Source organism: Salvelinus sp. IW2-2015, linkage group LG32 (assembly GCF_002910315.2).
Source record: "Salvelinus sp. IW2-2015 linkage group LG32, ASM291031v2, whole genome shotgun sequence".
NCBI classification, from domain to species: Eukaryota; Metazoa; Chordata; class Actinopteri; order Salmoniformes; family Salmonidae; genus Salvelinus; species Salvelinus sp. IW2-2015.
In genome coordinates this window covers 35279610-35293727 of record NC_036871.1, presented here as the reverse complement: position 1 = coordinate 35293727, position 14118 = coordinate 35279610, and the positions used below count along the sequence as shown (strand labels likewise).

At 41.6% G+C, this 14118-nt stretch overlaps 1 protein-coding gene across 1 annotated transcript in view; it reads right to left on the bottom strand.

Moving 5' to 3' along the window:
* The window catches only part of onecut3b (one cut homeobox 3b), a 28926-nt gene extending 24355 nt beyond the window's left edge, over positions 1-4571 (bottom strand). Inside the window, exon 1 of the mRNA XM_023976955.2 lies at positions 3193-4571. Coding sequence (XP_023832723.1) covers positions 3193-4258 — 1066 coding nt within the window. The 5' untranslated portion in view covers positions 4259-4571. The remainder of the gene's footprint in view (positions 1-3192) is intronic.
* Between the last annotated feature and the right edge of the window lie 9547 nt (positions 4572-14118).

Genomic DNA, 14118 nt, shown 5'->3' with positions numbered 1-14118 from the left:
TGACTGTAACACCTGTAGACAGTGTGACAGTGCAGAGGAATCAGTGGTATTGACTGTAACACCTGTAGACAGTGTGACAGTGCAGAGGAATCAGTGGTAATGACTGTAACACCTGTAGACAGTGTGACAGTGCAGAGGAATCAGTGGTACTGACTGTAACACCTGTAGACAGTGTGACAGTGCAGAGGAATCAGTGGTATTGACTGTAACACCTGTGAAAATGATGTACTACAAGAACCCAATCTCCAACAACCTGCTAGCAGCTTCAACAGTCTGGGTCCTTATGGACCCCTGAACTAGCCTGCTGATCCAGTCTGTTTGTGATTTTACCAACTCCTTTTTTTGTGTTGGTTCAATGCCTTGCCAAATATGCATGTTATGACAACGAGATAGAAGGATTGGGACCAGGCTACTCTTGAACACATACACACAGGAAACTTGGTTGTGATTTGGTGCGATCAGCATTTCAACTCAACACATGCTTGCTGACACACAAACACACACACAAAGGCTTACACACACACACTTATCATGAGTCAATAACTCATCAGCCATTCAGATGTATATGATTTTTTGTGGGGGGGGGTACTTGTGGGGAGGGGTACTAAAATCAACCCCTCTGGGCACTAATCACAAAATAATGCACACCACTACACCGTGTTCAGAGTGATCTTCCGTTTGACAGATTAGAATGGAGAAAAGACACACATATAAAGAGATCACATATAAGCTTTGTATGATTTAGCCTAGTTGTTWCTACAGTTTGTTTATGAGTAAATTAAACTATTAAAGCATATGAACGGAAATTATATGCCAATGGAATATTCAGTTATTATACAGAGTGAGAACGTTTTCACCATGATTAGAGGAAGGAACCTTTATATAACAAGGCAAGTCAGTTAAGAACAAATTCTTATTTACAATGACGGCCTACCAAAAGGCAAAAGGCCTCCTACGGGGATGGGGGCTGGGAATTTAAAATATATATATATAAATACAGGACAAAACACACATCACGACAAGAGAGACACCACAACACTACATAAAGAGAGACCTGAGACAGCAACATAGCATGGCAGCAACACATGACAACACAGCATTGTAGCAACACAACATGACAACAACATGGTAGAAACACAACAATCCAGCAGCACAACATGGTAGCAGCACAAAACATGGTACAAACATTATTGGGCACAACATGGTTTGGTCTGAAATTGTATGAAAACATCCCTCCTGTTTTACAGTAAAACTATAAATTTTCTCATAAATGTAATAACCAATTGGAAAAACAACTCTAACTATAAGTTTTTCATTGGGGTTTATTATATTTTTTCTTGGACAATCATTTCAAATGTCTCTTGTTTTGAAATTATTGATTGGAAAACGATTGAAATGTAAAACATAAACGTGATAAAATGAATCAAACAAATCAACCGCAGAGAGAAAAAGTATAATTAAAACATGACGAAGGTGTTTGTGGTCTTTAGTTGGTCACTTAGGGCCTACTGTGGTGAAAATGTGTCCGTAGCAAGAAAATTCCTTTGCAAGAAAATAGTTTGTATTTTATAGTAAATGTTTTTCTATGGCCAAGGGATATGCTCGACAGCATTTTAAATATCGAAGTAAACTTAACAGGCAGGTAACCAGTGATACAGTATTCGGTATTCGACCAGGCAACTAAACGTCTGCGTCACCAAAGCAGGAGGAAGCCAGTGGTAGACAGACCGGACAACCCATAGGCCTATCTAGTCTAATTTTAGACCTTAAACTACAAAAGCTGCCTAAATGAAAAGCCGGCGCGGCCATGTGGTTAGCTGTCTTTCAGGTCTGGATTCGAATATTGATCCATGTGCCACATTTAAAAGGGGAGAGTGGGAACTCGCGTATTGACCGTGCAGCCAGAGGTCACGCGCCCCTCTCCTCCCGCGCGACTAGTTTGTAGGTTGACATGTATTGTCATGAATCTTGCCCTGGAGGCAGAACTGAGCGATATCCGCTAGATGGGCCAGCTGCTATATCGTAAAAATTCATGAAAACAAAAATGTGCTTTTTGGTCTTAATTGAAGGTTAGGGTTAAACATTAGGGTTAGCAGTGTGGTTAAGGTTAGGGTTAAGGTTAGGTTTAAACTCAGTTTGTATGACTTTGTGGCTATGCCAGCGTGCCAGCTAGTGACCTCTCTGCAGAGCTGCCTCCAGAACAATACTAATGACAATAAATACCAACCTGCGACTAGTTTAGGCCTTTATGTTCAAGCTGGCGGGGCAAGCGGGACCCATGAGAGGGAGTGACTGTGTGGGTGACATGTTTGGAACATATGGGATTCACTAGAGAGAACCACGATGGACAGGACGACATGTTTTAGACACAAAGTTTTATGTTTTTAGTCTCTGTCGCCTCCCTTATTATTATGCGTATTTTATAGTTCTAGGCCACTAGCTATCTTTTAATTCTCGCCTAATAGTTTTCCCCTATTATTAAAGCACACAATGTAAATAACTTTGTGATTTCTGTCTGTAAATGTCAAGTGCTCTACAAATGCAATTTATTATTACACACACACACATCCGGCCTGGCGCGTGACAGAGCACACATATCTCCATAATACACCCAGAGCCTCATATTAGCCTTACATGACTATGAAATGTCCAGGTCCTCTCAATGGTTATATCAGGCTGCATGGGTAGCCGACAAAAACCATGTTAACGTTGGGCTGAGGTGTAACAGTGTGCATGCTGACAGGGATATCATGCAATCACTTTCACTGTACCGCAGATACTGTGTCTCTCAACAACAACAAAAACAGTGATTTAAAAAGAGAGAAAGATTCACTCACAAAGTCTGCAATGAAGTTTAAGACGTACTTGGTCTCGTTTTTGTCGCACCCGTTTTGCACTGACTATGGTGCTGAATCGTTTGGAAGTTGTGGTTTTGTCTGACGTGTATAACGTTCGTTTTACTGTGATTTTTCTTACAACGCTGGACGTCTTTAGCCTAAAATAAGTGAAATATAGCATATCAGGTTCATTATAGTAGTCTATACAGCTAGTTATTTATCGTAACATTAAATAGCGAGGGTTTGACAAAAGAGTGAAGATACTACGCTTTTATGCGTAAAACGTCAATAGTTACGATCGGCTGTTCAATACGCAGCCCACACGAGAAAGGCCGTGAGACCAGAAGCATCTTACCCGCCAACCGAAGGGCAGACATCCGCTGAAACTCGGGCTCCTGGAGCCACTTCCACATTCTCCTAAACGTCTCCCGGCCTGACTTGAGTTTACTCCACGGCTTGGGATTCCGCAGAAGATCCGAGAGGGTTCCTTGGGACCGACATAGGATCCTCTGGGCGAAAATCGCCTGGGGAATTGAGTAGCGCTTCAGCTCTGCCGTTATCCGTTGAGCCACCTCTTTCGTGTTGATCTCCTCCGCCTGCCCTCCCGACCCTCCTCCCTGGCCGGACCCAGCCCCGTGCCTCTCTCGCTCGGCCAGCATCGCTGCCCCATTGGCCTGGGAGTGAAGGTGGCTGTGCGGATGGTGCATCCCGTTGAGGTTGGACATCATGCCATGCCCATGGCCGCCTAAACCCCTGGCAAGGTGCTCCTCGCTCCGGGACAGCATTGCGGCGTGGGACTCGAAGCCTGTCACGGGAGAGAGCATCTTGGCATCATTAGTAAGGTGAGCACTTGGACCGTAGGCTGAGAGCGTCTGCTGGGAGTTGTGCAAAGAGCCGAGACCGTTGGATAAAGGGGAGAGTGACCCATGGACCATGCCGGACATATCTTTAGGGTAGTGGCCGTACAGGTTTCCCATAGACGCCAGACCCCGGTGGTCATCCCTCATCAACGTAAAGCTCCCACTGACGTTCCCCGCGGAGAGTCGCTGGTGGGCGGCTGCGTGGTGGTGGGAGTGTGGGTGTGGGTGGTGGAACTTGTCGGAGACCGTGGATATGGGAGGTAGGTGCTGGAGCGGGGTCAGGGTGGTGTAGGTGTTGCTCAGGCCCATCCCGGACTCGCACATGCTCATAGCCGGGTGGAGGTGACCAGAGAGCGCCGAGGGGTCTGTACGGTAGTCCCCGGTACCATCCAGGATCGCGGCCATACTGGACACCATGGCCGACCGGCCGTGTGCGTGAGAAACCAGATTCCGGTGTGAAGGGGCGGAGGACTGCCGGGCGTGCGTGGAGCTCATCAGTTCCCCGGCCTGTGAGTGCGAGACGCCGTGGAGGTTTCCAAGGTTTTCCATTGTGAGTTCCATCACTGAAAGAATATATCTTTCTTGATCCCACCTCCCTCCCCTCCCTCTCTCTCCCGCTCCTTCTCGGTGCTTTCACTCAGACTCACACACACAGACAGAGGCGCGCGCTCACTCTCCCTCTCTCAGACTCCTGAAGTGATAATATTACCAAACGATCTCAAAACCAATCCATTGATTAGAGTTTTTCTCCAGTCAATCCAACATGGTTTTTGTAAATAATTTATCTTGTTCCAAGGTAGGTAAATATCGCGTAAAGTCCTCGTCCACGTTTGGCTCTGTTGTTGTCCTGTGTTATAGGCGCTCGTTGGCTATATCTCATCCCTTGTCCAACAGCGCTTCCACTGAAAACTGGCTGAGCCGCGTGTCAGTGTGTATGTGAGCGCGCCCCCTGTGTATTTAGAACTGTGTCGGTTACGCGCATGATAGTCGTGTGGGATTCACAGACAGAACACACTGTATATGTGTGAAGAGTATGCTCTGGGCACACACTGGTTGAATAAACGTTGTTTCCACGTAATTTCAATGAATATACGTTGAACCAATGTGGAATATACGTTGAACTGACGTCTGTACCAGGGGGTCGGTCTGACATCAAGTCATGCACCTGTGTATGTGTGTGTGTGCGCGCGCCCGCGCGTGCTTGAGAGATTTAAATGTAAAAGCCAAATGTTTTTAAAAGTAACAAACTCCAATCTATCTCTCCGAGTATACTTCATCACAGTATGCGCACAATTTGATTTTATTCACTCTGCACAAGTGCCCCTTCTACAGATAAACGTTGTTTTCCCACGGAGTGAATGGTTTGGCATTTATGCGCTTAGTGATAAACCTGATCAATGTATTGATTGACAGAGATGAATGATGTGGCCTGACCCTGTTAGGGGGTGGAGAGGTCACACAGATAGAATCCTAACGCCGTGCTTGATGATATTGAGAAAAAAGGGCAAACCATATCCTGTTCTGAAGCGTTTCATTCTAAACTCCAGCTAGCGTTCTGAAATTCTGAGGTCCAGCGTTCTGAAGTTCTGAGGTYCAGCGTTCTGAAGTTCTGAGATCCAGCGTGCTGAAGTTCTGAGGTCCAGTGTTCTGAAGTTCTGAGGTCCAGCGTTCTGAAGTTCTGAGGTCCAGCGGGCTGAAGTTCTGAGGTCCAGTGTTCTGAAGTTCTGAGGTCCAGCGTGCTGAAGTTCTGAGGTCCAGCATTCTGAAGTTCTGAGGTCCAGCGTGCTGAAGTTCTGAGGTCCAGTGTTCTGAAGTTCTGAGGTCCAGCGTTCTGAAGTTCTGAGGTCCAGCGTGCTGAAGTTCTGGGGTCCAGTGTTCTGAAGTTCTGAGGTCCAGCGTGCTGACGTTCTGAGGTCCAGCGTGCTGAAGTTCTGAGGTCCAGTGTTCTGAAGTTCTGAGGTCCAGCGTGCTGAAGTTCACTCGGCTGGTAAGTAGAGCCATTTGTTTGGCCCAAAAAACAGCTTAGACATGTGAACGTGTATACTTAATAACCACGTTCTTTATTCTAAAAAGCTCTTTTATAAATCAGATCTTGCACTATCAGGCATATTTATATTGTTTTCAGATATTTTTTCACTTTACTGGTGACCATGAGATTCCATCTTATTAACTTTTTCAGGACAGATTGGACAATAACCTAATGTATATAATAATAATAATAATAATAATAATAATAATAATAATACTTGGCCTAATAATACTACTAATAGGCTACTACTACTACTAGGCGTACTATTACTAGGCCTAATAATAATAATATGAATAATTTGCTATAATATAACAATTGCTTTTATTCACTTTATTTCACAGATGGTATTTTTATGATTAACAAATGTATTGTGTAATAACAGCGCTAAGATAATTCAGTACAGTAGTTGTTTCCAGAATCTGTAATAAACAACAAAGTTATTATGTAAATATTATGTCATTTCCATTTCCAAAGCACTTAAAAGCACAACTTCTAAGTAAAAAGGCGGCAGGTAGCGGTTAAAAGCGTTGGGCCAGTAACCGAAAGGTCGCTGGTTCAAATCCCGGAGCTGGCAAAGTGGAAAACATCTGCCGTTCTGCCTTTGAGCAAGGCATGATGACGTGGACGTAGATTAAGGCAGGTCCCAGCACTTCTCTATTCAGAGCGGTTGGGTTAAATGAGGAAGACACATTTCGATTGAATGCATTCAGTTGTTCAACTGACTAGGTATCGCCCTTTACCAGGCCAATAGACATTGAAGCGTAGGCCTATAGGCCTAACACTGTTGAATAAAATGGGTAGCCTACTAAAGGTTTCACTGGTCACACTGTTGTAACCTCTAAAAAGCATACAGCGTGTGAACGTGTCTCCCTGGGTTAGCCTACTCTCCCTCTATCGATGACCCACCGGCCGCTATCGGAAATAAATGACCGTTGGAGCGCCAGAGAATCGGTTAGCTCGGCATGCGCAGCGTCTCTTCACCCTGGGTATTGGCTCTGAGGCGCTATAGTGATGGATGTTAGATACTGCTCGTCTGACCCAAGTCACACACACTCAGCTCTCCGTGTGTGTGTGTGTGTGTGTKTGTGTCCTTTGTGGAAGTTGTAAGTCAACTTTAAACCACAAACCTGTAGCTATGACCAGGCTCGTTTGCACTTTTGGAGTAGTTGTTTTCTGTACCAGTTCAGTGATGTTTTGAGAGGATATGTTTATTGCATGTCCACCAAGATAAGCCTTTGTAGACCTACAAATTACTAAAATCTCAAAATGCATATGGCTACGGGACAAGTAACTTTTCTTAACTGTGCAGATTTTGTAGGAATGATACGCCTATAGGATGCAACTACGTACAGTCTCTGACAACAATAAGGCATTTTGTTTAATAATCCTGTTCATTAATTATGTCGGTTTTGATTGCATGATGGCTGCACACTTCAGTCTCTCTAGTGACCATTGCTCTTATTTTGAAAATATATTTAGTCTTTGATTTAATTGGTTAAAATAAAGTTTAAATTGAACAGTAAATCAACAGGCCTCGTGTTCATATTATCAAAGAAATTGGTTAGAAACACTTCACGTTGATGTACAAAAGTGTAACGAAATATTTGGACAAAGTAATTACTAATTGAACAGCCAGTCGGATATCAAAAACAGGTAGCGGGTGAGCGAATATTTCCAGAGATCACGACATCAGATGCCCTGACTGTGAGTTTAGCGTGCACCTGTTGTCAGTGTTGTCTGGGCTGGTAAGAAGGAACTAAACAATATTTTGTGTCAGGAAAATGACACATCACCTTTGTGTGTGGAAAATAGCCGGATTTTTTTTTTTGAGCATCTGAGTTATAGCTGTTGATATAAGGCAATATAAGGCAATGCATACATGTTTGGAAGTGAACAAAATATTTCAATTCCTTTTGAAGAATATTATGACAGGCAGCTTTATTTATAAAGATCTTCCGATTCAAGTTTTTTCAGCTTTAGTATAATATATTTAGTATACATTGTGTTACTGTATATTTGTAGTCTTGAGCGAATAACATACTGCTTTTAGAATATCACACTGCTTTAAGAAAACACAAGAACCAACCTGTTATTTTGAAAGGTAAAACAGTTGTATTGTTAACAAAAGAATATGAATAATATTAATTTTAAGCATGATTTGAGGTTGCTCTTTTCTAAGTTTTGTAATAGGAGAGTCAAGTTGTTAATAAAGAACACTGAATAAACGTTATTTTTTGGAGCACAAAAATCTTCATTCTTCTGGGTAGTACTGGTACTTCATTATTTTACCAAGTTTACGAATTGATTTGCTCATTTGATTTATTGACCACTCTACATACTTCTCAATCTTCGTCATGGTTATTTCCTAAAACCAGGAAATAATCCCTCATATATGAAATCAATTTTCTGTTCATTTTTAAATCCTATTTTGCAGAGACGGGAAAAATACATGTGTCTATAGCTGTGTATGTTGGTTGCTCGATTTCTTTTGATAAATTAAAATAGGCCTACATCCATATGACATGGAGATATTGACTCTCACACATTATATTTATAACACAATAAATAAACAATAAAGTAGTTTGAAGTATAATAAACTGACTTTCACATGGTTTTCATCAAAACAGAGGATTGCTCTTGGAGTGCAACGGCTGACGGACTGTGGGCAGAATAATGAAAAGGGTGGCCTATGTCTTGGTCCTATCGATACGATTGGTAATCAATATCCAGTGAATAGAAATCCAAACGTTGTTAAATGTAACTGTTTTAGGTAAACAACTAATGATTCATTTGAAGTTGCTATATTCGTTGAAATATATATATATATATATGTTGTCTACCTTTTAACAATGCAGTGTTCTTTGCTATAGGCTAAGATAGGCTGTGTGACAATTTAATTGACAAGATCATTTTTGGTTAGTTATTCCAAATAATGAATTCATTAAATTTGATTATTTGGTTTGATGTAATTTATGCTTTTTATGTAACCCACAGGCTAATTGTTTGTCAAACTTTAATTGAAATATTTAGCCCACTTCCGGTTAAAATGGGTGTACAGCTCTTAAAAGCACAAAAGGTCTCAGTATTCGTTGAGATATGTATGTGAATGTGAGAAGAGGTCTGTACCGTTCACATAACTAACGAAAAAACGTTATTCGATAGGCTACTTATCCCAATAAACCAACTCGACAAAGTTGAACGTTTTTTAGCGAATGGTTTGTTCAAACGGCTTTGAATTTGATATTTCAGGAGCATCAAAATGGCTTTTCATGTTGTAATAAGGTCATCAAATGAAGTAGTCTAAACATGGAAGTATTTCTAAAATAATTATAATACTTAGTTCATTAGAGCTTTCTTAAAGTTGTTGCAAATAGTAACATATACATTATATTACATTTTTAATCAATATATCAGTAAAATATATCAATATCATAAAAACAAAAATGAAATTTGGTATTATTTATAACAACAACAAAAATAGACCTTACGCCATTGTCAAGAATAAAGTCATCATCATCATCACCATCATCATCATCACCATCCTTTTGTCTATTTTCACCATTCTTTTATCTAATGTTCAGCAAATGACCGTATTAGAAAATAGCATGAGTACGATATGGACTGTATGTGGGTGTGATCCAATCAGAGATCCGGGGTAGATGAGAAGAGAGGCTTCACATCTCTGAACCGGCACTTCAGTATTGCTTGTATATCATGATCATCATTTCCTGTTGTCTCCAATACATTTTTTTTTTGTCCTTCATTCATTCATTTTTGTATTAACTAATTTATTGATCTGCTGAATGGCTGATTGGCTGATTGATTGATTGACTGATCGATTGGTTGTGCTATGATAGAAACCCAACCATTAGGGTAGATTTTTCCGGACACAATTATAGTTCCTTGCTATAATTAGATTTAAATATAACATATACATTTTATATTCTATATATATATWTTTTTACATTTCTTCTGCTCTCGTATGATCAATGAGGAAAAGAGAGGAAGTGTTAACATTTTATGTAATCAGTTTCTGATCCAATATGTCGCTCCTATGGTATAGCCTAGATAATGGCTTCCAGATCACTTCCTGTAACACTCCACACGAACAATGCATCAATAAAGATATAAACCCACTTAAAATATAGAAAACTGCATACATTATGTGGGTCTGGCGTTAATATGAATAATATCTACTTTATTTACTGAAAATACAGTGGAATAAAACTCCTACAACCTGGTTGCTAAGTAACAGAAGGAGAGATGGATTGAGACGGAATAGTCGATCAATTCTGCAGGGAGGTGCGTGTGTGTGTGCACTTATGCTTGTTTGTGCATGCTTGTGTGCGCATGCATGTGTGTGTGTGCTTGTGTGAACGTGCTTATATATGCATTCTTTAACATAGGCACGTGTTTATGAATATACAGTAAGGAGTGGCAGGGGTGTATGGGGTGAGGAAAAGGAGGAGCTTCCATTCTTTCATCCATAGTGTTCCAAGACAGATAGATATATATACTGTGTAGATCACAACATGCCCATTCAAATGCCCAACCAAATCAATTCCTTTATCTTGATGGGCAGATACACTCTAGACCTTGTATTTCTATAGGTCAGAGGTCACCTCCATCTCTCCAGAGGCTTGTGGGTTTAATTTGCTGTGTCTAGTTAAGGGAATATGGGAATATCTTATCTTCTCCACACAGAGGCCTGGTCTAACCAGTCAGATATACCTACACATTCACAGCACCGCAACGCCCAACGGGGATACATTGATCCTCTAACACCACCTGAAAATACAACACCCCTCATACCCTTGATCCTCATGGACCAATAGAAAGTCCTATCATTAGATAATTGAACAGTCTCTGGCCAATAAGAGAGGGGAATGTTGACACAAGGAGAACATATGTTGAGTCAAATAGAGTGCATCCCAATAGTCACAGGGAAGGTAAAAACAATGTTGTGGATGCTTTCTGGGGCAGGAATTTGCTTGAACAATTTGGTCACATTAGTGCAGGTGAAGGAGAAGAGAGGAAGCCATTTTGGCTACTGAGAGCTTAGACTTTAGAGGATGCTTACGGCTAGTAAGATGGAACAGGATGACTATATGAACTTCCCCGTGCTTATGTCAGGGGCTGCACATTTTCGAAATGATTGCAAGTACATGCAGGTCATACAAAAACAGTAGAAGGATTTTGATGACGTGTTGAATATTTAAACAATATGCATGTACAGAAACCTATACAACCTCTAGAGCCTTTTATTAAGAGGGTAAATAGATAACATTATGTAAGCAAACAAAATGTCTTTAGTTGTTTGCTTTTTCATCCAATTCCTCGCCCTAATCCAACATGTCTGCTCCTCCACCACCCATTTCCCCTCTGGTCGGCTACAGTAAGAGGCAGAGAAATATGCCTGCTTCATACGCATAGCAATTTAGCCAACAAACAAAGACAGACTGAGAGAAAGGGAAGGAGGTAGGGAGGGAGGTAGGGAGGTAGGAAGGGAGGGACGGGGGTGAGAGGGAGAGCGATGAAGAATGCTTGCCATTGCCTTTTTTTTTATAATGCATGGCCAGTTGGCCACAGATGTTTGTTGGGCATATGCAATACCTGTCCTGTAAGTATTATAAAGGGATATTTATATGATATAGATACTGCCTTACTTTCAGTATGAGGTTGGTGTTGACGTTTGGCATATATCAATGCACAACAATTACTCAGCATTTGCTCTGTGAGCATAAAACAATTGACAGGGTTTTGTTGATATTTCTGACTGTGTGTGATCGAGAGAGGGAGATGGAGAAGGAGTGGGAGGTAGAGAGAGCGAGCAATGGACAAAGACAGAAAGATGGGAGAGAGAGAGAGAGATGGAGAAAGAGAGATTGAGAAAGAGAGAGAGTTGGGCTGGTGTTAAGGTGATTAGTCTGGTGGGCTGGCGATAGAGAGAGTTGATCAATAACCTATTGATCTCAGCTGGCGAGTGTCAGGGGGATAGTGGGAAAGAGAGGGGGATAGAGAGGGGGATAGGGAGGGGGTGGGCCCTGGGTTGACTTTTAAAAATCCTTTACTCTGCCGATGACAAATAACCCTCTGAATTGGAAGGGAGCTGGGAAATGCTCATATTTCTGCTCTGTCTGGAATCCCATATAAAGGCACACACAAATGCATGCATGGATGCAGCAGGCGCAAACACACACACATCAGGTGCTTTCCAGGCTATTCATGTATGTATGGGTCTGAATAAAATCGTTTTAAACTAGAAAAAGGAGAGAGCGAGAGCGAGAGCGAGAGCGAGAGCCGCGCGTGCTTGAGAGATTAAATGTAAAACCAATGTTTTTAAAATAACAAACTCAAATCTATCTCTCGAGTATACTTCATCACAGTATGCGCACAATTTGATTTTATTCACTCTGCACAAGTCCCAATTCTACAGATAAAACGTTGTTTCCCACCGAGTGAATGGTCTTGGGCATTTAGGCGCTTAGTGATAACTGATCAATGTATTGATGACATAGAGATGAGATACTGATGTCATGACCTGTTAGCGGGTGGAGAGTTCACACAGATAGAATCCTAACGCCGTGCTTGATGATATTGAAAAAAAGGGCAAACCATATCTGTTCTGAAGCGTTTCATTCTAAACTCAGCTAGCGTATCTGAAATTTGAGTCCAGACGTATCTGAAGTTTCTGAGGTTCAGCGTTCTGAAGTTCCTGAGATCCAGCGTGCTGAAGTTCTGAGGTCCAGTGTTCTGAAATTGAGTCAGCAGTTGCTGAGTTCTGAGTCCAGCGGGCTGAAGTTCTGAAGGTTCCAGTGTTCTGAAAGCTTCTGAGGTCCAGCGTGCTGAGTTCTGAGGTCCAGCATTCTGAAGTTCTGAGGTCCAGCGTGCTAGTTCTGAGGTCCAGTGGTTCTGAAGTTCTGAGGTCAGCGTTTCTGAAGTTCTGAGGCCAAGCGTGCTGAAGTTCTGGGTGGAGAGTCAGTGTTCTTGAGTCGTCCCAGTCTGACTGAGTCCAGCGTGCTGACGTTCTGAGGTCCAGTTCGTCTGAAGTTCTTGAGGTCCAGGTGCTGAAGTTCGAGGTCGCAGCGGGTAGTAGTCGTATGACCATTTGTTTGCCCAAAAACAGTTAGACATGTGAACGTGTATACTTAATACCACGTTTCTTTATTCTAGAAAAGCTCTTTTATAAATCTAGATCTCGCACTTATCAGGCCATATTATAATTTGTTTTCAGATATTTTTTCACTTTACTGGTGACATGAGATCTCATCTTATTACTTTTTCAGGACAGATTAGGATCAATAACCGTAATGTATATAATTAATATATAATAATAATAATACATAAAATAATACTTGGCCTAATAATACTACTAATAGGCTGACTACTACACTAGGCGTACTATTACTAGGCCTAATATAAAATATTGAATAATTTGCTATAATTAACAATTGCTTTTATTCACTTTTTCACAGATGGTATTTTTATGATATAACAAATTATTGTGTAATAAAGCGCTAAGATAATTCAGTAGGTAGTTGTTTCGAAATCTGTAATAAACAACAAAGTTATTATGTAAATATTTATGTCATTTCCAATTTCCAAAGCACTTAAAAGCACCAACTTCTAATAACAAAGGCGCATAGGCGGTTAAACGTTGGCAGTTAACCGAAAGGTCGCTCGTTCAAAATCCCGGAGCTGGCAAAGTGAGAAACATCGCCGTTCCGCTTTGAGCAAGGCATGATGACGTGGACGTAGATAAGGCATGGTGTCCAGCACTTCTCAGTTCAGAGCGTTGGGTTAATGAGTAAGACACATTTCGATTGAAGCGATTCAGTTGTTCAACGACTAGGGATCGCGCTTTACCAGGCCAATAGAGCATGGAAGCTTAGCTATAGGCCTAACACTGTTGAATAAAATGGGTAGCCTACTAAAGGTTTCATGGTCACAGTGTGCTGTTGTAACCTCTAAAAAGCATACAGCGGGTGGTGAATGTCTCCCTGGGTTAGCCTTACTCTCCCTCATCGTGACCCACCGGCGCTTTATGAAATAAATTGACCGTTTGGACGCCAGAGAATCGGTAGCTCGGCATGCGCAGCGTCTCTTCAACCTGGGTATGCCTCTGAGCGCTATAGTGATGATGTTAGATACTGCGTGTTGACCCAAGTCACACACACTCAGTTCGTGTGGTGTGTGTGTGTGTGTGTGTCTTTGTGGAAGTTGTAAGTCAACTTTAAAGCACAACCTGTAGCTATGACCAGGCTCGTTTGCACTTTTGGAGTGAGTGTTTCTGTACCAGTTCAGTGATGTTTTGAGAGGATATGTTTATTGATGTCCACGAAGCATGAAGCCTTTGTAGACCTACAAATTTACTAAAATCTCAAAATGCATT